The 24,273-nt window shown below is 46.7% G+C and overlaps 1 protein-coding gene and 1 long non-coding RNA gene across 2 annotated transcripts in view; both read left to right on the top strand.

Moving 5' to 3' along the window:
- Window positions 1–1,430: 1,430 nt before the first annotated feature.
- On the top strand, window positions 1,431–6,807 carry hykk.2 (hydroxylysine kinase, tandem duplicate 2). Its single transcript, XM_056604174.1, has 5 exons — window positions 1,431–1,974; window positions 2,094–2,426; window positions 4,886–5,028; window positions 5,307–5,487; window positions 5,863–6,807. Exons 2-5 carry the CDS (start codon window positions 2,123–2,125, stop codon window positions 6,315–6,317), a joined length of 1,083 nt encoding a protein of 360 aa, XP_056460149.1. The 5' UTR covers window positions 1,431–1,974; window positions 2,094–2,122; the 3' UTR covers window positions 6,318–6,807.
- A 713-nt stretch (window positions 6,808–7,520) lies between these two features.
- LOC130393500 (uncharacterized) overlaps window positions 7,521–24,273 on the top strand; it is a 37,195-nt gene continuing 20,442 nt past the window's right edge. The window contains exons 1-3 of the long non-coding RNA XR_008897109.1: window positions 7,521–8,051; window positions 9,200–9,258; window positions 9,845–9,894. This is a non-coding gene — a long non-coding RNA (uncharacterized LOC130393500). The remainder of the gene's footprint in view (window positions 8,052–9,199; window positions 9,259–9,844; window positions 9,895–24,273) is intronic.

The raw sequence follows: 24,273 nt of genomic DNA, 5'->3' as shown, positions 1-24,273 counted from the left end.
CGTTTGGTGCGACCCCAGACATAAGCAAACGATGCGCCTGATTAGTGTAATATATTACCCCCGAGAGGGTGATATATTACACTATGTCTATAATCATGATCATTGATTATTCATGTGCACTGTAACCAACGGAAAACTGTGTTTTGACGCAAGCACAGTCACTCATACTACTGTTAGCTTACACTGGTCTGCCTGTCTTTGCAGGCTCGTGGCGGTCTCTGGGGACGAGGACTTTGCAGTTAAGTTAGCACTTGTGAATCACTTGTCACTTGTCTTGTGAATTTGCTACTTTTAAGATTAAAAAGCATAGTAGGGTATATTCATGCCAAGCTATTAGTACAATTGATAATGGGTGTGTTTGATTTTAGGAAGGTGTGCAAATGATAAAGCCTTGACAAAAGCCAACAGTATTAGCGCACGGAGGCGGTAGTGGCCCATAATCCAATTATTCATAATCATAATATAAGTAATAATACAATTTTGACTGGAATATTGTTGTTACATCACATTCTCATCTCATTATCCACAATAACCCTTATGAACATAATGAGCTCACCTCACCTAATGAGATGGCTGAGCCTGTCTCTCAATACAGTTTTTGGATTCTTGGAGTGATGGATGACAGGCAGACTCAGAAAGTAATTCTCCACATGCAAACGAAACCTATACTTAAGTCTTCAAGCAGTCAAAGTGGAGACTGATGGAGCAATATTCGCATGTCCTCTGCAGTGAGAGGGAGGGCCAAAAGTCTACATGACTCACATGCTGGGTTCGGACCTTTGATGGTCTATCACAGGTTCATTCCAACAGCTCCTCTTCTGCCTTACCAGTAGGTCACTTGCTGCAACTCGGCAAAGGGATCCCGCACCTATTCCCAGGCATCGATGTTTACAACGAAAAAGCATGAGCTAAGGTACTCGCTCAGTGCGGTGAGTCGAGGGATGGCTACCTCCACTCATCAGACATGGCCAGGCGAGGCTGCTTAAACGAGCCATCATCCACACACACCCACTGCGACAACGAAGTCAACGTTCCCACAACGTGAAGAAAAAAGGCATTATTGAAACATATAGTTCATAACAGCGCTGTTCCCAGAGCTGAATAACTGGGCTCACTCCTCTGAGCTCATGAGTGAAGCCGTTGACATCGCTTCTTTCAGGGTCACGGATTTCACAAAGAGTCTGTGTTATGTGAATATGTGTTATGTGAATAAGGTCTCTATTACGGTGGCCAGCTACTATGTATCTGTATTTTCCCAATTTATTTTGCACAAAATTAATAAGAGTCTGTCGACAATCACTTTGGGGATTCTGATTTGTGAGCACCATATCATTGTAATTAACGTTTATCAGAAACACCTGTAAAGGGGAGTTATGGTATAGGTCAAAGTCCCAGCCCTGTTTCTCTCTCTATCATCACTTATGGAATGCCTCTTGTCCAATCAAATGACTTGGTTGTAACTTATTTTTGTACAGCTTTACCTTTGACCTCGGCGTTGAACGTCTCACGAAGGACCCCATGGAACGGAATGCTCCAAATAGACGTTACTGGCGAGAGACAGGGCAGGCCTTTCATTTAATGGCTGTGATGAGAGACGAGAGATGAGAGAGGGAGGGACTTTTGTCAAGTCCATATGTAATCCCCTTCTTGTTATCATGTACCTATTCTCATCACGCCGGGGTTTGTTAACCGGTTCACAGCACATAGTAAGTAATGACCGGAAGTTGAGTTGCGATAGACCGGGATAACGCCACAATTCAGGATCCTCCTCCAATGAAGAAGGCGGAAAGGACAGGCTGCCAAATTAGGCAGTACTTGGGTTGGTAAATCGAGCAACTCTACTCTAGTCTACACGGAGGAGGTTGTTACGTAACAACCACCACCGTTTTACCGACTGAGGTATTATATAATATATAGGAAGAAACGTTTTGCCCGCCCAGTTTTGTGATCGACGTTGCATGTTCAGCTGAACTGGTAAGACACGATACATTATAGATATCAAACGATAACACCGTGCACTTAGTTTTACTACATGGAATAACGGTGCATTGTCCTAATTTTATTGAACTGCATGCGTTGGTGGTTTCATGCAGGCAGCAGCTCCGTCCCGGGACCTACAGCCATGTCAGAGACGACCAAACCCCGGCTCAGCGAGGCTCAGGTGCTGGAGCTCGTACAGCGGCTCTACGGCCTGGAGCGGTCCACCGTCCGCCCTCTACCCAGCTACGATGACCAGAACTTCCACGTTGTGGCACCCGGAGGTGGAGGCGAATACGTGCTGAAGGTCATGAATTCAGCGGACAGTACGAACCCCACTATGATCGAAGTCCAGACGCAGGCGATGAGTTTTCTGCAGGAACACGGCATACCTGCGCAGACAGCCGTGCGCAACGCAGCGGGGGAGCTCATGAACCTCGAGGAGATCGGTGAGCGACTCGGGTCTGTCACGTCGGAGCGCTTGAGCACCGTTTGGGTACATGATGTATGATCAATCACACACGTTTCAATCAAGACCCAGACATGACACTGTCCCATCCTGACCCCAACCCATCACGGATACATTATTACATTTTAACTTGCGAAGCTCTATCACTCATCACAGTGATGCTAGTCCAGCAATGCAATCAGTGCATTGCAAGAATAAGCATGGACCCATCTGAAGTTGGCTCACGATTCGAAGCTCCCTGTTCGCCGCTAGTGCTGTGTTACCAGGAAACGAGTCGATCTTTTTTCATATCGTTTTTTAATGGCAAACTGGTAACCACTGGTACTGTGACGTAGAACGAAGGACCTTTTGAGTTTTGAATGAAAATTATATCATGTAAACTATTTTTTCCCCCTCCAAACAAATCTCAAAAATGTCTGTATAGCCAAATCATGCCAGCGTTCCATGGGTTAAATCACATTTTTACATCCATTTTATTTTAGATCGGTTCTACTGGGAATAACCATTCGGATCAGACTGAATCCTATACTGGGGGATATATGGCATAACCAAGAATGGAAATGCATTGTTTTATGAATAAACTGGTCACACTGCCAGTGGTAACAAGTTCGTCCAAAAAAAAAAATTGATGTTCGAAAAAATCCCTTTGTTACTTGGTCCCACATCACTAGCTGCGAGTAGGGTGCTGAGAATCAGGAGCCAATTGTGAGACACATTAACAGACAAAAGCAAACACACACGTGATGAGAGATAAAGTCAGAGAAACAAGCAAGTAAGAAAAATAAGTAATTTTATTCCACATGGCATGCTATAAAAGAGAAAAGTACACAGCGAAAACGGCTATATGACAGAATGGAAATACTATCCTAAACCAGTATGTCTCCTATTTCCTGAGACCGTTGTGATTGTTTCATCCAGTCAATGTGCATAAATGAAGAAGTATTGTTGAAATATTATTTGTCAATTGTTAACTACATCCAGACGTTGATGTAGTAATATACTAGGCTACTTTTATGTATATGGCACTGCGTCTTAGCCTTTAGGTTATGATTCAGTCCCATATTCATTGACATTATTGAGAAAATGTCCTCTGTACCTGTTTGGAATTTTAGCAGAGCCAAGTTAAACGGAGGAAGTTAAGAGAGGAGTCATTTATTAACGTATTATGTAACACATATTCCAGTTGTCATTGAGTTTGTGTTTTTGGCAAAGACATTCATTTTTAAAGCGATTGCACACAATCACACCTACTAATTTCAGATGGGAGGCGTGAGTGGCGAAAAAGTTCTCCTGCTGGTTTTGTGATTGGCCGAGCCTCCACGCCAACATTGTGTCCTTGCCTCGGAGGGCAGCCCAGGTTACATGAGCACTTCAGATCAGATGTCGGGTGTGTATATACCTACCTGACAACATTGTTCCACTACCCGTCAACCAAATTAGGACATTTGTTAAGTTAAATAAGTCATTGAAAAAAATTTGGTGGTTAGACTTTTTTTCATTCTTCCATTCAGGTAAATTGGAAGTAGGCGCGTTAAGAAATGCAGATAGTTAGAAGCTCAGCAGCGACTGGTAGGGAAAGCATAACTTGGCCTTCAGTCGACCCATCAATACTCAGATCCTGAAAGTGGAAACCTATGAAAATGATTGCAACATAAAGCATACCCAGGCCATCCGTCTTAAGGGAAAATGTAGTTTCTCACCTGCTTCCATTTATTTATTATTCATGTTTAAGTGCAGGGTATGATAATAGGTGTGAAAATCACTGAAACTTTGATTGCATTGGCTGGGATAATCATTACAATCTCACAGCAGAATAGCATTCAGTACTTTTCCTCAAGCCCTTAGCTGTCAATTGAACCAGCAAGACAACTTTCCGTCATCATGGTTTTCCTATTTTAAAGCATATCTGGAGATCCAATTTTCTTTTTAGGATTGTGTACAAAATGAACATGGTGGTTCGCTTTTGTCTGGATATTACTTTCTTTTTTTTTTAATGAGGGAAAGAATAACAATGTGTGTCACAAAATCATTTTCAAACACAGTGTGTGAAAATGTGTTTGAAAAAATTCTTTGGGAAATTCTTTTGGGAAAAATTCTTTGGGAATATGACAATTTTCTCTAAATATGAATTAAGTCCTTTTTGAAGCTGAAGCTGGCAGAAAACCATTACCTACACTGGCTGTCATGGACCTGTCAAGTCTGTCGTTCGCTTAATCGCTGTTCCCTTTCCCCCCCTCTGCTGATTGTATGCTAGGATACCTGTGACGATGTCACACCTTGCAAGGGCAATGGTATTCAGTTTCTCAAACCTGACAAATCTTGGTTTTCAACAGAAAGACATCTAAACATTGATGGTTCAGAAAAGACTAACCTGCTGCCCTTCCTCATCCTGAAACAGACATTTAAAATATCTGTTCCTATTCTGTCCTCTCCTGTAAGATTGTGGCTTCGGCTGTCAGAAGTTCATGGTGAGGCTGCTGACCTACCTCCCGGGAACCACCATTTCCACAGTGCCGTACACACCTCAGCTGCTGTACGATGTCGGGAAAATGGCCGCTAGGATGGACCAGGTTTTTCTCAAGGTAAAATAATCCCTCGGTTGATGGAAATGTACGGGTAGGTCTGAGCCACCACCATTCTCTAGGTTCACTGTATGTCGGTTTGGCTTCAGAGGGGGGTGTGTGTGTGTGTGTGTGTGTGTGTGTGTGTGTGTGTGTGTGTGTGTGTGTGTGTGTGTGTGTGTGTGTGTGTGTGTGTGTGTGTGTGTGTGTGTGTGTGTGTGTGTGTGTGTGTGTGTGTGTGTGTGTGTGTTTTTCTCTCTCCACTTTGTTATATTGAAGAGTGATTCATGCTCCAACAGATGGACCACCCCCACCTCTCTGCGCTACAACGGGACTCGTTCATCTGGAGCCTGTCCAACGTCCCTCTCCTCGAGGGCTACATCTACAGCATGGACGGGGACCCTCTCCAGGAAGTAGTCAAAGCCGTTATAGAAGAGTTCAAAACCAGCGTGCTCCCGAGACGCCATGCGTTCCGCAAGTGTACGTCTTTTACTGTTTCTAATCGATATTTGTTCCTATCGGTAGTTATTCGTTTTACTTGCATACTCAATTAGATATACGTCATTGAATACTTGTTACACTGCGTGTAACCGCGCTTGACACCTGGGATATCCTGGATTAAGTGATTAGTAAATCAAATGTTTTTTTTCTAATAGTTTAAAAGGAAGATGCAGAAGGTCTGAGAATATTAGAAAGAAAATCTGTTGCAGAATAACACATTTTTCACTAAATGTCAAAAATGTATTATTTGATGTATTGACGATCATCAATTTATCCAGTGTTCTTTTTACTAACTTGCATCATTTTCTACGCGCATAGCCCTGTAAAAAATTTACTTATTCTGACCTGTTCCAGGCCTCAACCACGGCGACTTCAACGACCTCAACATCCTGGTGGAGCCCGACCAGAGCGGCGACTACCGGATCTCTGGCATCCTGGACTTCAGCGACATGAACAGCGGCCACTACGTGCACGAGCTGGCCATCGCCATCATGTACATGATGATCCAGCACCCCGACCCCGTGGCGGTGGGGCTGCCCGTCACGCAGGGCTGGGAGAGTGTGGTGCCCCTCAACCCGGAGGAGAGGGACTGCCTCTACCTGCTGGTGCTCTGCCGCTTCTGCCAGTCCCTGGTGATGGCCCGCCACTCTGTGAGGCTTCAGCCCCACAACGAGGAGTACCTCATGATCACGGCCCGCACGGGCATGCGCATCCTCAGGCAGCTGTGGGACCTGGGGAAGGCGGAGGTGGAGAAGGCGTGGTTCCAGGACGGCCAGGGGAGGGTTTTAGTTGGGGACGGGGACAAATGAGGACACTTTTGTTATTTTGAGTGTGTGAGTGTATCAGATGTTACTTGTTGTGGATTTGAACACCACTTTGCCAAATCATGTCACCCATGTGCCTAAAGGTGCGGCCACACCAGACGCGTATCTCGCGTACCTCGCGTATAAAATCGCCATTTTTTCCATAGGGAACCATTGGTTTACGCGCGTATGAGACGCGTACACGCGTTAGACGCGTATAAGCAACATTTTACTCTCCCGACAATGTCAATGTGATTAAATTAACCTGAAGGAAATGTATGCTGTATTTTTCTGTATATTGTTGATCAAAGAGCCAAGAGTTGGATGCTGTGATTATATAATCATAAATAAAAAAACATAGGAACAAAGCTAGTTTCCTTAGCATCCTACATTTAGATGTCCTCAATAATTGCTGTATCCTGTGTGTTAATTTGACAAAAGCAGAAGACATTGAAAGAGTGGCGAAGTCACGCCCCTTCCGGTAGAGCCAATGGGACCTATGCAGTGTTGTTTTCGTCAGGCAAGACGAAAACGAAAATGACGTCGTCAGACCCCTTTTTTCCATGACGAAAATAAGACTAAGACGAACGTCACCAAAGCCATATAAAGACTAAAATGTGACGAAAAATGTAGACATTTTCGTCAGACGAGAACTAGACGAGACTAAATTGTTAGTGAGAGCATGTGAGCGGAGCGGAGCTTGGAGCGGGTGGTGGAGCGGAGCGGAAGAAATAGGTTGGAGCGGGTTGGAGCGCAGAGCGGTTTTAAATTCAAAGGCCGGAGCGGGGATTTCACTCCGCTCCAGTCCGCTCCGATTTTAACTGCTTCTAGCGGCTTACATGTAGGTTGTTCACGTAGAATAGAATGGGTTTCAATGGGAGCATCCAAGCAACCTGATTGGATAAAACGCGTCACGTGAGACCCTTCCACCCCCCCCCCCCCGCAACACTGGCTCGTGTGCTCGCGCGCAGCTGCGCCTGCACGCACACGGCACACACACACACTCATACACTAGAGAGAGGCTGGTGGACGAGTTTTCGTCGGACTAAAACTAGACTAAAACCTTTTGAGTTTTCGTCAGACTAAAACTAGACTAAAACTTTCAAAGATAGAAATGACTAAAATGGGACTAAAACTAAGAAGCATTTCGTCAAAAAGACTAAGACTAAAACTAAATCTAAAATGCCTGCCAAAAACAACACTGGACCTATGAGATCGAAAAATATACATGGGTTTCAATGGAAAGAAATTAATAATCGAATTGTTCAGTTAAAGGCTGTAGAGAAAACACAATGAGAAAGACTACATGTCTCGTATGTGCCGTCACGCTCCATGTGACTGGCGTGGACAAGACAGACAATCTCCACATCAGCATAACTGAAACTCCACATGCCCCAATTTATAATGGTTTTCACCTCTTGATGCTTTTATCCTCCCCTTGGAAAAAACCTAACATTATCAAACTTCTGAACGAAAATGTTTAGTTTTCTTTGCATGAAAATGTATAATTTAAGTACATAAACAACGTATGTGTTATCCGGAGCATATAAAGACTGGGACAAGAAAATAATTTCGCCATTGAAACCCATTCATATTTTTCGATCTCATAGGTCCCATGGGCTCTACCGGAAAGCGCGTGACTTTGCCACTCAATAGGGGAGGATTAAATATGTGGTTTAAAAAACTCGGGCGCCCTCTACTGGTAAATAGCGAGGTGTCTGCGACAGGCTTATTCGTAAGGTAATGTCGTTCTTTCTTCCTGCTCACATCTGAAAGTGAATGAAAAAAGTGGGTGAAAGTGATTTGTTTTGCATGACCCTCATTGCCTTTCTTAATGTCCCCCCTGTCATTAATTTGAATAAATAAAGGTTTACTATAGTAGTGTAGTTAAAGTATTATTGGTTCAAACCTCGGAATTATGTTGCTAATTATGTTCCCGCCTCCAGTGGAAACCGTCCATTAAGATAACAGAGGGTGGGTTCTCAACCTTAAAGTATTATCCTGAACAGGATAGATATATCAGGCGACTTTTCCTCAATTGTATTAATTTATCTGGGGAGCAATAGCATTAGCTCGAAACGGGATTTTAACATTGAAAAATGGAGGGCACTTGCACCCGGGAAGATGTTTATCTGCGAGATATTGACACAGGTGGCCTGAAGTGGTTCCTGTTGCCTGTTATTTAGCTTGCAGTTATGGACTTTGAAGTCTTTCTCCCAACCGGGAGCCTCTAAGAATTCAAAGGTTACCTAAGGGACTAATCTCGACTATTTCTACTTTAGTTGAACTGTAACGTAACGTCCCCCGTCTGTCATCCTTTAACAGGATACCCCACCCCTGTTCTGGTCTGAATAACACGAATGACTGCACGTGTTTACAATGCCAATGCAAAACCCTCCGCATTAAATAGTCTGCTTGCTTCTAAACTGTTAAATAGTAAGCCTAACATTGGACTTCAGATATCAGAGTAACCAAGTAGATGCATGATGTCTGTGTGAAAGAAAGAAAGAATAGTGAATACCTTCTCTGTAGTTTCAGTGGTTACTGACAGGTGCAGTTAAACCCACCCTCCACTAGGGAGCGCCCGGCTAGCCTGGCCATGTCTCCAAACGGCCCCTGTTTATCCAGCTTTGACCTTTACATCTTTAGCTGAGCGGTTTTACGTGGCTTTATTCACCACTGGCGTGTCATGCAGTTTTCCCCTATTTGATAATATATTACTTTCATAATTAATAAGCTACGTTTACCCATTATGTACCTTCATTTTTTACAGGCTTATGGATGTAAAATGGTATTTTTTGGTAGGTTAAAAATAAATAAAATAATAAAATGTAAATAATTGACCACTAGAGGGCGACATAACACCACAGTTGACGCTTTTCTTCCAGGCTGTCTGCAGCAGCCATCCCCTCCCTCCCGACCTGAAGTTCCCAGATGTTAGGATCAGGTAAGATGAAGTTTGGAATATGATTTAGAATTGTTCAAGTTTTAAGGATTATCTTGGCGAATATGGATTAGGTGTAAGGCTAGACATGTTTATGTTTACATGGAATGCAGTTAAGTTCGGCTAAGGAATCAGTGTGGTTGAAGTGAGGCTTATGATGTGGGGAAACTGTATTGACTGTTCCAAACCACTGTAAGTGTTCAGATAAACTGTGCTGGATATTGTTTACCCACACAGAAACGTTTTTGTCTCTCTTTTCCCCATTTCCCAACAACCCTCTGAACACTAGGCTTTGTTAGTAGACTCACCACCTGTAAATCTGCCTCAGTGAAAATAATCAAGTGTTAAAAAAACTAAACTATTTTTGAGTGGCCATTTATTTAATTTCACTTATGCTTGGCATAATGTGTGTGTGTGTGTGTGCGTGTGTTTATGTATGTATATAATATATAGTATGTATGTATGTATGTATGTATGTATGTATGTATGTATGTATGTATGTATGTATGTATGTATGCATATATGTATGACTTGCTGTTTAGTTCAGTCAGTTTCTCAGTTCCGATAAAATGTACTTTATTAATCCCAGACAGGACACCACGAGGTCAGAGGTCGGCGGTCTCCACCATTGAAGCGGGGGTAGGCTCATTCATCTCACTGTGAAACCGTTTGAGGTGTTACTTTTTCTTCTCCTCTATCTCTAGACCGCGTACTTTACCAACACTTCCACTCGCGTTAAACTCGGGGGCCAAACTTTTCATTTCCATTGTATGGTAAAAAAGGTAAAGTGTGCGGGGGTGACGGCGAGGAATGAATGAGAGATAAAGCGGGGCTGGCAGGCTGTTCCTTGGAAGCGGTTCACAGCGTCTGAGCAGCCCGACCCGCTGAATAAGGCATGGAGGTGTCGGCGTGACGACGGGGATGGGGGGGGGGGGGGGGAGCTTTCTGAACGCATGCTAGCTCCACGACGTACCTGCACATGCTTTAAGGGTGCGGTTTTCCCCACCTTTCACAGTCGCCGTGGTAGCGAGGGAGGAATGCGTAGGGATGAGGCTGGTTTGTGTATTGGTTTGGTGTCTGCCCTCCAGTGTGTTGTCGCAAACTGACCTCACCTGTGTCCTGAAAGGACCGAAGCCTTCTGGTCCCCCTTGTGATAACAGAAGCATGCACGGATGTGTGCACATGTACACACACACACACACACACACACACACACACACACACACACACACGCGTGCGAGCACACACACGCACGCACGCGCGCGCACACACCATTTAAAAGAACACATGGTTCCTCACCCCTTACACACACAAACGCACACACCTCTTAAAACATTCAATTTTAAAGGACTCACACACATACACAAACACACACACACACACACACGCACACGCACGCACACACACAGCTTGGCGGCGCCATCTGCCCTCTGGCCTGCCTGCGGTGTGCGCTCTGTCTCTGCAGTCATGCAGAAAAAGAATCCCAGTGTGCTTCTGTAGCGGCAGGCTGCTTATTTTATTTATTCTATTTATTTCGCACATTCGTGGTCCGTTTGCTTCGCTTACTGAAATGGCACAGCGCGCCAAAGGTTGCATTTTGGACCTCCTCACTGCGTCCTCGGTTTCTCTCTCTCTCTCTCTCTCTCTCTCTCTCTCTCTCTCTCTCTCTCTCTCTCTCTCTCTCTCTCTCTCTCTCTCTCTCTCTCGCTCTCTCTCTCGCGCTCTCCCCCTTCCCTTCTTGTCTTTAATGCCACAATTCCACACACCAGAAATGAAAGGGGAAATGAAAAAAGTGGTTTATGAGAACAATGCCAATATAAAGCAAGCTGATTCTGAGCTTCGATTAATCCTCTTGACATTTCCACAATAATTGGCCCGGTTACTGCGCTCCCCTTGTAATATCAAGGAGAATTAGAGATGGCAGAAATTAAGTGTTGAAATATACTGTGAAACATTATGATGGCAGCAATATTGCTTCTCTAGAAGGATATGCACAATTCTCTGCATGGGAGGTTAAAAGTGAACTCATGTATTCGTTCAAACTTTGGCCAACTTTCATTTCAAAACCTGACAAGAATCTTGAAGGCCCTACACCCAACGCCCATGTTCAGGTTGAACATAAATATGCAGGGTTTAACCCTTGAATTATGTCCAAACATGTGGAAAAGAACACCCCTTTACTACCCTTCCACTTCCACAAGATGGATTTGATTGAACCTGATAATATAACGACAAGGAGGTGTGTTATCAGTAACTTTTTTGATTTTTACTCCAACTGTGTCTCAATGAATACTCTGTGTATCACACCATGTCGTTTTTCCCCACTCAGAATTAATTCACTTCCTGGATTCTTGACAAACGCTGATGTCATCCATGTTCAACCTTGAGCCATCTGTGGCCAATCAAATGCAAGGCTTCAGTGTAGTCTTTGCATCAACAGAGATGTTTTAATATGCCGCTCTAACACATATAGTTTACATTGATCCGGACCCACTTACTCTTTAAATCGATGTGTTTGTTTTGTCCTAACATTTACTAACTGCCTTCGTCAATGAAGTGGTAATTATCTACAACGAGGAAGATTGAACACCGTGAACTATTCCTGCTCCTTTTTATCTACGAGCTAATGAGAAATGCTTGATTCCTTTTTGCGGGACAATCGCTAGGTAGTTCATTTAAATTCCTACAGGGTCCACTATGAGGAAAAGGTCACCTCTAGAGATTAACCACCTTCAAACTGGAACTAATTGCGAGCACTTGGCCCCCAAATGTGAAAACCAAAGGGACATTATTTACCCCCGGGGAGCGTAGAGGATATTAAGGAGAGAAGAGGTGTATGCCAGTGTTAGTTTCAGCACTCCTCTGACTTTGTACTCGCTGTGTGTGGGCTGTGAGCCATGATATGTGTCACAGCCCATCATCTGAGTCCTCCTGTTTCCCATCAGGCACTCAGAGATGGGTCCTAAGTTGAGTGGGGTTTTTAACAGATATCCATTTTTCTGGCCTTGGTTTGAGAAGCGCCGTATCATAATCAGGGTGGGGGGGGGGGGTATCCTATCAATGTTGGAACAGGTGGTGTGAACAGAGAGGCTCTCAAAGCGGAGCAATTGGCCAGGTGCTTGTAAAGTGGTGGTTAATCGATTGGACGGCCCAGATTTACAGAGTAGGAGGGTAACCACAGAAACAAGCCAGCAGCAGGTGGTGTAGGTCGAGATCGCATCGTCTGATAGCAAGACCGGGTCCGCTAGGTAGGTAGGTAGGTAGACACGCACGCACGCATGCACGCACAGCCACACCCAAACACACAAACACACACACGGCATGTTATTAACTATTAACCTCCCTCGGACACATGAAAGGCCTTCTATGAGAAGGATATGTATTTATAATGGCATGTGTGGATCCCAATGTGTGCCTACTGCAGTGAATAGTGTACCGCACATGACATCTCAGTGAGCGTATCAAAGTGCATCTTGGCAGTACTTTTACGTTTTGATATGCGTGAAATACACTATCATTTGTGTTAATTGACAACCGAATCCACTCAACAACACTTGACTCTGAGGCGTAGGCAGTCGAGGGGACAACGTGAAGTGTCTCCTGAGAAAATCCGGGTTTCTGTGTGTGCTCTTGTTTACCGACAACAGCACCTGCCTCTGGCCCTAACCCTCGAGAGCTCATCCCCGACACAGCGCCCCGGACACAGAGGTAGACGCTGCCTCTGATCTGACGCTGCGCTGATTGGCTGTCAGAGGGGAGAGGTCGGGAAGTGAGTGTGTGGTTGTTGTCTGTCAAGAGCAGCATGGAAACGGACACCAATTAGGCGAGCGAGCAAGTTCAGGCAGCAGGCGAGGACTGGCGTGGACACGGAAAAGACGGGGATGTGGGGAGAAATGTAGGGCGAAACCCTGACACGAGAAGCCTGGACAGGTATTTTCTACCGCGAACCAGAGCCCATATCTCCTCCCCTGGTTGGATAAGGGTTTGACAGGAAGGCAAGGAGGAATAAACAGTTTGTTGGGAATGAGAACAGAAGTTGGCACAAAAGAAGACAAAAGAGGATGGCTGGAGTGTGGAGGGGTTTGGGAGAAGGAAGCAGAAGCGGTCTTGCCAGAACTGAGAAAAAGTGAGATTAATTGTTAACTGTCGGAATTCCAGATGTTTAAGTGGCTCGCTCACGACTGCAGTGCATTGTGGCTTACAAGTGGAGTAACATCGTAATGCTTTCTGATTGGTGGAGCAACACTAATGTGTTTGTGATTCCGCGAAGGCTTTGGACTGCTACATATTGGCCATTTGTGTGTGTCTTTCTGTTTGTGCAAGTGTGGACTTTAAGTGTGGGTCTTGCGTGTGTGCATTGGTGGGTTACAATGTGTTAGGGAACTCTAAAGATGAACCAGACACTTATCTAGACTGTGTACCTGTGCAAGTGTTTGTTTGCTTGCATACAAATATGTATGTGTGTGTTTTTTTGTGAGTGAGTGCGTGTGTGTAGGTAGATTGTGTATGTGCAATCACAACATGCATTTGTGTATGTGTGGGCGTGTGTAAACAAGTGTATGTTGGTTTGCATGCACATATGCGTGTGTGTGTGCGTGTGTGTGTGTGCGCGTATGCAAAGGGGTACCTCCTGACATTTTTGCAGTAATTGCATGCATATGTTTGTGTGGCTGTGAGACTGAAGGATGCTTGGCGGACACATCCGAAGCCAGAGGACGGACCGTCCTCTTGGACATCTGCCCATCGATTACTCTGTCCCCCTCGCCGCGTCCCACTCCACACATGACAGCGGAGCTGGAACACACACCAGGGGGAATTAAGCAGCATCAGAATGAAAGTAGACGGCCCAATGACACCCAGCCAAAAAGTTAGTTAGAGATTGAATAGACTCAACTCAGAATGTCTTCCTGTTAAAAGAAAGAACACCACAGCCCCATAGAAGTATGCATGGGAATGCTTTTTGTCTCGCAAATGACATCTATTCAAAGACAAAAGAAATTGTAAAAATGTGCCCGACAAGCGTGGAGGAAAAGAGCCTTTCTAGCGAAACAATAAAGTAATGTGTATCGGTGAGGGGCGGGGTGCCGGCGCAATTAAGCTTTTAAAGCGACTGGCAGCGTTCCCCCCCCCCCCCCCCTCCGCCCACCGCCCCCCGTTCTGTCACAAGCCTTCTGTTTTGAGATGAAATAGACTTTAATTCAACGAATAATTCAGCGTAACGCAGCTGAAATCCCCCCCTCTTTGACTTGAGAAATTGGGGTGACTTGGGGTTGATATTTTGTTTTCTGCCGCTGCTTAGTCTGTGAAAATAAAATTACAATTCTCTGTCTTTCCACTTTTTACGACTGGTTCTCCATAAGTAATTTACCACATGTAATACTCATTTTAATTGCAATAATCTTTGAGATTATGTTTGTGTTCCTGGCAGTCTCCATCAAGACCACACATGCTAAAGACAATATTTTTGTAATACTTAGTTTTACGTGCTTGTGTGTGTTCTTTTGGGTTGTGCGTTTGCCCTGAGAGAGAGCGGGAGGGAGAGGGAGAGATGGTGTTGACATCCGCGCCGTGAATCATCTGAGGAAGGGAGTGGGAAGCCTCATGTAGTCCAAATGAACCTTCAAACTTGCACCCCCGTGACTCTCGAACCCTGGAGTCCACTGCTAGCCAGCTCCCTCCCCAGCCCTGCCCTTCTGTGCTTCACTGCACACAATACCCTCCACAGCAAGCACGTTTAGTGTCAAGCCTGGACTACTAAGCCACTGTTTTATGGCTCACATGTTAGTTATATAATAGCACACATGTTACCGTCTGTAAAATAAATACAGAACATATGGACTGAAAATTGTAAATGGATTTATGGAATATTTCCATGAAAATTATTGCATTTTGTGAACTTCATGGTGTGGATTGCAGTATACAGCCTTTAACAGGTCATACTTATCAATAATTTTGTGAATATATCTTTATAGCTTGCGTTGAGGGATATCATAGAGAACGCTCACACATTTGGAGCGCGAGAAGCAGTCGAGATCATCCAGGGATCAAACCCTCATCGATCCCGGCCTCACCGGCCTCACGAGTTCAGCGAACGCATCGACCGAACCCTTCAGCCAGCATCCCCGGCCCCCCCCCCCCCCCCCACCTCAAAAGAGGCTTCGCGGTCGGCAAATAGTCAAACGTTCCCCGCTGTAATGCATACATCTCTTTCTTCACGCCGTTTCAAAGAAACCCGAACTTGTGAACATGTTTCAAAGGAACGTCATGGATGTCTGGCGAGGCGTTTTCTTGGACCCTGGTGCCGGGCGTTGATTCGCGGTTTGGCCCATGAGTGCAACGCCGACCTTTCCTCCCCCCTTGTGAGGGTGAGGCGCTCCCAGCACTCTCCCACACCAGACACCCGAGATAACTTCTCTGGGAGTGTCTCTTTACACCACAGATGTTGCGTAAAGTTATCTCTTGAGCTCAAACGTGTTTGTAATAAACGCTGCTGATATGAATAATACATCTCGCTCTCTGGACGTCTTCTGGAGAAACACAACGCTCGGTATGTTAAGGTTAGCCCCCCCGGAGGTTGATCCGTGTCGATGCCGCAGTGACGAAGTTGTCTTTGCTGTCCCTTAGCGGGGAAGATGGTTTGCAGGGAGGGGTCACAGCAGCACATAAATCCAGTCTGAGAGCCACTGCCACAACATGAGTTTGTTTAACAACAGACCTCGCCTAGTCCGTCCGGATTACAATTAACAGTGCAACAATGTTAAGACGGTCTTCAAAAAGCAGGATTTTTTGTAAAAGCAGCTGAAGTGCTATTGACTGTTGAAGATACCAGTGGCACAAGGGTCAAAGGAGACCCTTCATCTAGCGTGACGCCCCCAAAACTACCACAACAGTAAATGCTCAGTCACTGTGAAGGGGGTGATCCTGAACCTTCAGAATAGCAGTAGTGTCTACTGTCTTATGCGCACTGCCCTGCTGTGCTTCAGGTCCAGTCCTCATTTCCTGGGACTCCAATCCCTGGTTTGGATCCTTCCAGTAGCCCACGCGGTTCAGCAGGCCGCTTTTAAAAGGATTGATATCTAAGCGTTCCTTTGTCGCAGACAGAACAGAGAGATTTAGGAGTATGCGTTTGCAATGTCTCAGGTTGACGTGTCCATTACGTGGAACAAGGAACCTGGCTTTCTGTGACCTCAGAGTATACGTTCTTCGAAGTTCTCCATGCTGTGTTGATTACCGCATGCACAGTAGTACACCAGGCACCATGAGGAGCTATGAGACCCTTTTATTATTTACTGGCTGGTCGTATACCAGCAGAGGTCTGAGGTTGGACTCACAATCTTCTCTGCTCAATGAGAACATGTAAGTGAGCTGGATGGAGGAGGAGGAGGAGGAGGAGGAGGAAGAGGAGGACAGGGTAACAGGGGTTGGTGGGAAAGGAAGGTCGGTGTATTTTGGCCGCTTGCAGCACTACCTCATCAATCACAGTCTGTCGAAACTAGTGAGGATGAGAGCAGTGGGAAGATATGTTGTCTAGACCTCGGGGAGCACAAACATGCAAACAGAACAGGAATGTCTGTGTGTGTGTGTGTGTGTGCCTGTTTGTGATGATGAGGCTAGATATTCTGTTGTGTGTGTGTGCATGTACAGTACATGTACATGTACATCGAGAGAGTGATTTTATATCTGTGTTTCGTCCTTCTCTATGTGTAACATGACCTCATCCCCTTGTGTCATGGTTTGACCCTGACTGAGAGGGTTTGGCCAAGAGGCAACATATGATATGTGGGACCAATCTCTTAGTGGACAATGTTTCGACAACGGTGTTCCATATCTTAAAGACTGGGAGACTACTACTATTGCGATGTAGTGACTATAAAGGAATGCACAGAGAAATGCTCTTCTGGCCACTAACTTACCAAATGACTTGATGAGGAAAGCTAGCATTTTACCACGATTAAACTGGCCTCTGAGACATCTACATTTAAAGGGATGTGATGGAGCAGTTTAGATAACCTCATCGCATGAGTACCCTCTCAAAAACAAAAAAAAGGCAAATAACGACAAATAAAGGTGTCCCTATTGAACAAATGCCGCTTCTTTTGCAGAACATCGCGGCAAAGCGGCGATATTCGAAGGGGAGATAACCGTTAAAACAGCGAACTGAAATGTTCCTTGGGTTGTTTTTCCAGATGCATGGGTTTTCCTGAGGGCCTCGTTCCTGTTTAACGAACGTCTGAGAGGATTCCCTGCAGCAGACAGAGCCAGTCTGCCACAGCTGTCGGTTCTGCATGCACTATCATAGTTTGTTCCAGTTGATGGTTTGTGAGTCTGAGAATACATAGGGAGTCTGATTGGTCTATTCCCAGGCTATGGAAATAGCACAGAACCATGACACAAGGTCGCAGAGGAACGCCAAGTAATAATCATTACGATTATCGGATTTCTTTTTTTCAGTTTTACAAAGTACATTGAATGGAGTGATGTCTTTTTTTATTTATTTTTTGTTCAGGATGTTTGAAATTGGTGGGGTTTAAACAAAAACAAATCCTTGTTATGAGAGATGCCAGGTGAACTATTCTTGATCTAAACAAGCCGGTGCACAGGATGACGTTCCTGTCAAACAAGAGTCCATTAGCCAACACTTGGATCTGCTGAAAAGCTCGGAGCATAATTTAGCGCAGAAGGCCAATAAAAGTAGGCAAGTATGAAGGGGAGTATATGTAGATAAGCACCTCTCTGATTCGGTGAACCCGGTAGACCCGACTGTTTTCATGATGGTTTATCTGCACTGGCGTGTTGCGGTGTCATTGAACTCGTATTCAAGTATTCACACTAAAACAGGGTTTACTCCGATATGGGGATTGAATGCGAATGAATTAATCATGAGCAGGTATAAATTTGGCTTAAAACTGACTTTTATGCCTCTCTCCCTCTAGTCAACCACTCCAAAGCGATGGTTAATGATATCTGCAGGCATAGCCCGAGTCCCACGTTTGATTCCCTTTCTAGTCCTGGCTTTTCCCAGCGTCCTTGGTCAAGAGTCCTCACCACTTCCACCTCAAACGCCCTCTCTTTGGGGTCGACTGACCTGGCAAGACCCTACACTTCCACACCAACGCACCAGGAATACATTTCGCACTTGGCGAACACCGTTGATTTATTGCAAAAAATAATCTGTTTATATAAATCTCAAACCAATATTTGGTTTATCGCTGTTATTCCAAATGTGAAAACATGCCTGAGTCAATAAAAAGGGAATCTAATAGGTTATCTCTTGGTTCTCCAGTACCAGGTGCAGTCTTTAGATATATTGTTCATCCCTGTAGGATTCTTACGCTCAATCTTAAAAATGTTACACCCCGTCCAAACATAACAGTCACAAAAAACACGCTCACACGCAAGCACACGCATACAAGCACGCACGGACGCATGCAATCGGAGGCAAACCGTCCTAAAACATTCATCAAGCCTATTTTATTTCAGTAAACCGTGCGCGACTCCCAGCAGCAGAGTAATGGAAGTCAGACTTCTCGTTCGACATGAAAGTCTACCCTGAGAATGACCAGGGCTTCTCCGAATAACCAGACCCCCGGTGTACCCACTCAGCCCAGGCTCTCAGTAATAAATGGCTCTACATGGAAAACAATGACTGGCAATAACTGAAGGAATCTATTAAGGCTCCTCCGTCTCTTCGTACCCCAAAGACTTGCTCTCGTGTCTCCTACCATCGCCTTTCCGCTAGACCTCCTGTTTGCTTTGAGGGCTTGTGTGTGTGTGCGTGTACAGCATGTGCAGCCCATAGGGCGTGCGTTTATCTTCGTGCGTACGTGTGTGTGTGTGTCTGTGTGCGTGTGTCTCTGACAATCTCCTCCTGAATCTGTAATTGCATGTCTACGTATAGAGGTACATCACGCCTGTGTACTCTTCTTCTCATGGTGTATAATAGAGACACCACCGTCCATGTTGAAGGCCATTATTTCTCCATCATCCAGTCTATCTGTGTGGGTGTCTGCACTGGTGGGACATTTCCAATTGAAACCATTACTATTGACTCTGTTCCAGGGGACTGAGCTATTGGGCCAAAATGAAGCCAGAAGAAAGTCTTTGATCTCGGTGTTTCCCGTTGGCGCGGGACAATTTGGGTCAATACACTGTTTGTGCATTTTCTAAACTGTGAGAAGTCCCATTATTTAAACCAAAGCAGCAAAGTCGCTTGGAGCTCGAACCGGAGACAAAGAGGGACGGGGGAAACATGCACGTGGGCGTGTATGTTTGCTTGAGACTTGTGGATGGTGTACACATACAAACGTGTGTGTGTGTGTGTGTGTGTGTGTGTGTGTGTGTCCGTGTGTGTGCGCCCGTGTGCACAAGATGCGTGATTCTTCCCGGCCAACGTTGACATTGACAGTATTGATAATTATTTTCCCCTGTCTTTGATGCTCCAGTGATTCGGGATCCTTTGTGCTGATCAAAATGGTTTATATTATTTAAAACATTTTCAGCTCTCATGACAAGGCACTGAAGGTCACTGGCAGCGGGACGGAACGGTGTTGTGGCTCGCTTTGGAAAAAAGCTGATGGCGCCACCATCAACCGGCGGCCGCCATTGCACAACAGCGTGCTACATACAAGAAGCTTCCCACGCTCTTTGGAGCATAAGAAACATCGTCTTCTTGGCCGTAACTCACCGTTTTCCCCTTGGGTTCTGATGCACAAACGCGACCACAAGGAAATGTAGTGTATATAATCCGCAGTGGGTCATTAACAAAAGCCAACGTTGCCGATAGTACGACAGATATGTCACGAGTTCAACATGTTGGACGGAGCGTATCTTTTCTTTATCCTAATGTTATTGTTGTTCTAGGCTATACTTTCTGAAGCTGTCGTAATGGGAAAAATACTTTTTTTCCTCTTGAAAAAACAACAGGGGGTTATTAGGGAAACTATATGTACAGAGTCTGTTGACGGCGTCTTCTGCCGCTGCGACTGGATGCTCTTTGTTCGCTTTCCCGTGCCAATCCAAGCAAAGGGATGCTGGTGTGTCTGAGCAGATAACCTCGTTTGGGGGTCCGTTTGTCTGTCTGGAGGGCCCGGGGGCCGGGGTTGAGCTGCTTGGAGATGGGGTGGAGGGGAGGGGGGACGACAGTGTTCCTGGTGCGAGAGCGCGGGCCACTCAGACTCTGTCATTAGCCCGCTGACAGCATGTGTTTGTTGTTCTCAGCTTCCAGGGGGCTTGTCTCGTCTCCGAAGCACATGTTTCAGATAAGGCGGGGGACACGCCTCTTTCCTGGTGGATTTATGTACCGTTTTCTTTTTTCCCCCCTTTCTTTCTTTCTTTTTTTTTTCCAGGATGATGATTAATGTCTGTTTCGGATTACAAAGGGAATATTTTAGCATTCAGTGCTCGTTGATTTTTCCTGGAAAATTACTGCAGGGTTTGGAGTGGAGAGAAATCGGCATAAAAGGATTAATATCTGTCGGCGTCCGCGAGTTAATGAAGGCGTCAACATCGGAAAGACGTAAAGCTACGCAAACGTTATAAATCAACAGCTAGTCGTCGATAGCGTGCCGACGAGGCGATAATGTGCATGCATCGAGCCCGTCTCTGCTCCCCTAGAGCTGGACTAGGGGAGGCGCTAGGCGCCCATAGGAGGGGAACTAAGTCCCGTGGGTAACAAGACTCACAACTTTATTTGTCTTATAAAAAGTCCCGGGACGCCTGCGATGAAACCATTAACCACGGTTATGGGATAAGTGACCCTTTGGACGCTGATGCTATCGGAGTCGCACCGCGACGCGATCAAACCGCCAGAGTGTCTGAAGGAAACCTAACCCGCCCCTAAAAGCCCTGGCAGTCACCTTCCCTGCCGCGATACCCAAAACACGGAGAGATCGTTCTGTCCCTGGAGTTCAAGAGTGAGAGTCTCTCTCTCTCTCTCTCTCTCTCTCTCTCTCTCTCTCTCTCTCTCTCTCTCTCTCTCTCTCTCTCTCTCTCTCTCTCTCTCTCTCTCTCTCTCTCTCTCTCTCTCTCTCTCTCTCTCTCTCTCTCTCTCTCTCTCTCTCTCTCTCTCTCTCTCTCTCTCTCTCTCTCTCTCTCTCTCTCTCTCTCTCTCTCTCTCTCTCTGAGAGCCAGCCAATCAGGAAGCCGTCCAAGAACTCGAACCACAATGGCTGCCACAGCCACCACTCCTCTCTTTCTCTGGCTACCCTTCCTTTCTCCCGCTGACTAATTAGTGTTATGGTTAGTTAGTGATTCTGGCAGGCCCGGGGGGTTTCCTTGTGACATTATGTCTGAAGCACATGTCAAAATAGATGGTGGGGTCCACAGTGGCCCACCTACTGCCTTGGATGTGCGTCGGTGAAGGGGGGGGCGGCGAGGTCGTTGGGAGACCGCGGGTGGTGGGCGAGAACACCGGCGAGAGCCAAGCGTCTAACGTCGGGCCCTTGACAGTTCTTGGTCCTCAGCCTAGCCCGAGCCACAGGCGGCGTGGGGCGCATGATGAATGGAATGCGGCCCGACCCGAGGGCTGGACGCCCCATTATGGAGCTCTATCATATGTAGCGTGTTTGGCGGCGGTGTACTCGGGAGTGGGGAAGCAAACGTAGCTGCCTGCTCTACTACTCCGCTTTGAAACTCCCGAGGTCGGGTTTCCGTGCGTGTTTTGCTTCCCGGAGCCAGGCGGCTGTCATCGCGAGGCCACGATCTCACTCACCGTAGAAAACACCGCGCACACACACACACACACACTGGGAGCAGAGGGTTCTCAGACGGCTTTTGTTCTCGTGTTTTACCACACTGCTCTTACGCGTGGTTTCGCGTCCTTCTCTCATCGTGTGTTTTCGTGCCGGTACTTCCTCTCCTGTTCTCGTTTCTCGTCCATTTGCTTCTGTCCCCCCCCCCCCCCTCCCCGAGCATGCTTTACTGCCTCACCCACGCGATACCCTCACCTTTCTCCTCCTCCTTTTTGATTGCTTTTTTATATTTTCTCATCAGATATGCTCTCTTTTCTCTGCTGTTCACCTCGCCCCTCTTTCTGTTCACTTCTTCCTTATTTTTTTCATAACATTTCACCCTTTTTTTCTCTGGAGTGTTTTTGACTCTTCTCATCCTCTCATCCTCGCCTCTCTTCTCCTCCTCCTCCTCCTTCCAGGGGACTCACACACACTCATACGGTGTCTGAGGAGCACTCCGTCGCTCACCTCCCTGCCATCACTCTCCTCTCATCAGGTATCCTCTTCTCTCCTCCTCTCCGTCCCACTCGTGTCCAATCACGGCGTTCCTCGGAGGCGATCTCCTCAGACTTCCACACGCAGCATAATGTGTGTGGGTGTCGGGAACACTCTCCCCTTTCTCCTTCCCCCTCTCCCTCCCCCCTCCCTCCCCCTGCACTCCCCCCCCCCCCCTCCTCACCTCTTATCAGATCTGGCCTGGCGTGGGTGTTTTCTCAAGTGTCCTCTGTTTACACGGAGTGGTAGTAACCCTCGTCTACCTCTGTTCTCCTGATCCCCTGCTGATAGGCTGTCACTCACCTTAAAGGGCGGGGGGGGGGGGGTGGGTGGGGGGGGGGGGGGGGCACTCTAACGGGGGTACATGGGGTCTGCAGCCGGGGTGGGCTGTCAGGGAGGGGAGGGAAGGAGTAACCGGACGAGGACTCCCGCTATCGCCTCTCTCAGGCACTCACAAGTTCAGATGGAGCATGGAGATTAGATGGGGGATAGGGTCACACACGGGGACAAATATGTGGGGTGGGGAGATACGGGAAACCCACACTTCCATGGATACGCGTGCGTCTGCAGGCGCACAAAGACACACTCAAGGACACACACAAAGACACCCACACACACACATACGCAAAGAAACACACACACACAAAGACAACCACACACACACACACACACACACACACACACACACACACACACACACACACACACACACACACACACACACACACACACACACACACACACACACACACACACAGCTGTTGGGAAGGTGTCGTAACCATAAATACAACTAATCTCTTTCCACTGTTGCAGTTATAACTCAGCATCTTTTCTTTCCTGCGAGCCCAACTGCTCTCCCACTGCAGGATTTCACCACAGCACCAACAATCCCTGCCAGGACTCGATTGGCTAACAGCCGTGTACGGGTTCCTCCCTATTCTCTCCCAATAAGTATTTATTCGAGAAGTACAGGCTTCTCTCCATCCCTCCCTCCCTCCCTCCCTCCCTCCCTCCCTCCCTCCCTCCCTCCCTCCCTCCCTCCCTCCTTCCCTCTCTCTCTGGCTGATTTATGGCTGTTGAAGATGATTGGTTTACTGAATCTCAGAGTCTTCATGCCTGAGGGCAAACTTCCTCCGCCCAGACGAGACCATTACTCAGCCCCTGTCCACACCTCACTCTGGTCCTCACTCGGTACCACGTGCACAGAACCACGTGTGCACGGCTCTACCTGAGTCCTCACACACGCTGGCCCCTTTCCAGCACCTGTCCCGCGTTGGGGCCTCCTCGTGGAACGCTCCGTTGCACTTGAAAGTCGTGCCTCTGCACCCCCCCCCCCCCCTGGCCCCTCACACACCCCGCTCACCCCCCAAACCCATCACTCATCCTGGAGCCAGCAGACCACACCGGGGTACGTCATCCCCGTTACCACTGGGACTGATGGTTTCCCGCCAGTGGTGTCAGAGAGAGGACGCAGTTTCAGCCAAAAGGCTGCAGATGACCTTTACTGCGATGTCATGCCTGACCTTTTTGCTGAGATGTCATGCGCCACACAGAAATACATGCACAGTACATTGTACTTCCAACTGTCAATGGTCATTATCCACGACTTTCCACGTGTCTGATTTCCATCGTCCATGAAACTAGCCAGCCTTCCATCTCCATCTGGCGGCCCATCTTTCCAGCCCTCCGTCCAACCCACAGCCCTCCTTTCACCCACCGATCTCTCCGTCCATCCATCCGTCTCTTGAGTTGTCCATCCAACCACCCATGCTTTGTGGGCGTCCGTCCATCCCTC

Source organism: Gadus chalcogrammus, chromosome 12, assembly GCF_026213295.1.
Source record: "Gadus chalcogrammus isolate NIFS_2021 chromosome 12, NIFS_Gcha_1.0, whole genome shotgun sequence".
Taxonomy (NCBI): domain Eukaryota; kingdom Metazoa; phylum Chordata; class Actinopteri; order Gadiformes; family Gadidae; genus Gadus; species Gadus chalcogrammus.
The sequence above is the reverse complement of the archived record's forward strand: the minus strand, read 5'-3'. Positions and strand labels throughout refer to the sequence as shown.

Coding starts and splice junctions, on each gene's coding strand:
- hykk.2 (XM_056604174.1), top strand. CDS start 2,123: ATGTCAGAGACGACCAAACCCCGGCTCAGCGAGGCTCAGGTGCTGGAG. Junction 5,029..5,306: donor TGGACCAGGTTTTTCTCAAG/GTAAAATAATCC, acceptor ATGCTCCAACAG/ATGGACCACCCCCACCTCTC. Junction 5,488..5,862: donor ACGCCATGCGTTCCGCAAGT/GTACGTCTTTTA, acceptor GACCTGTTCCAG/GCCTCAACCACGGCGACTTC.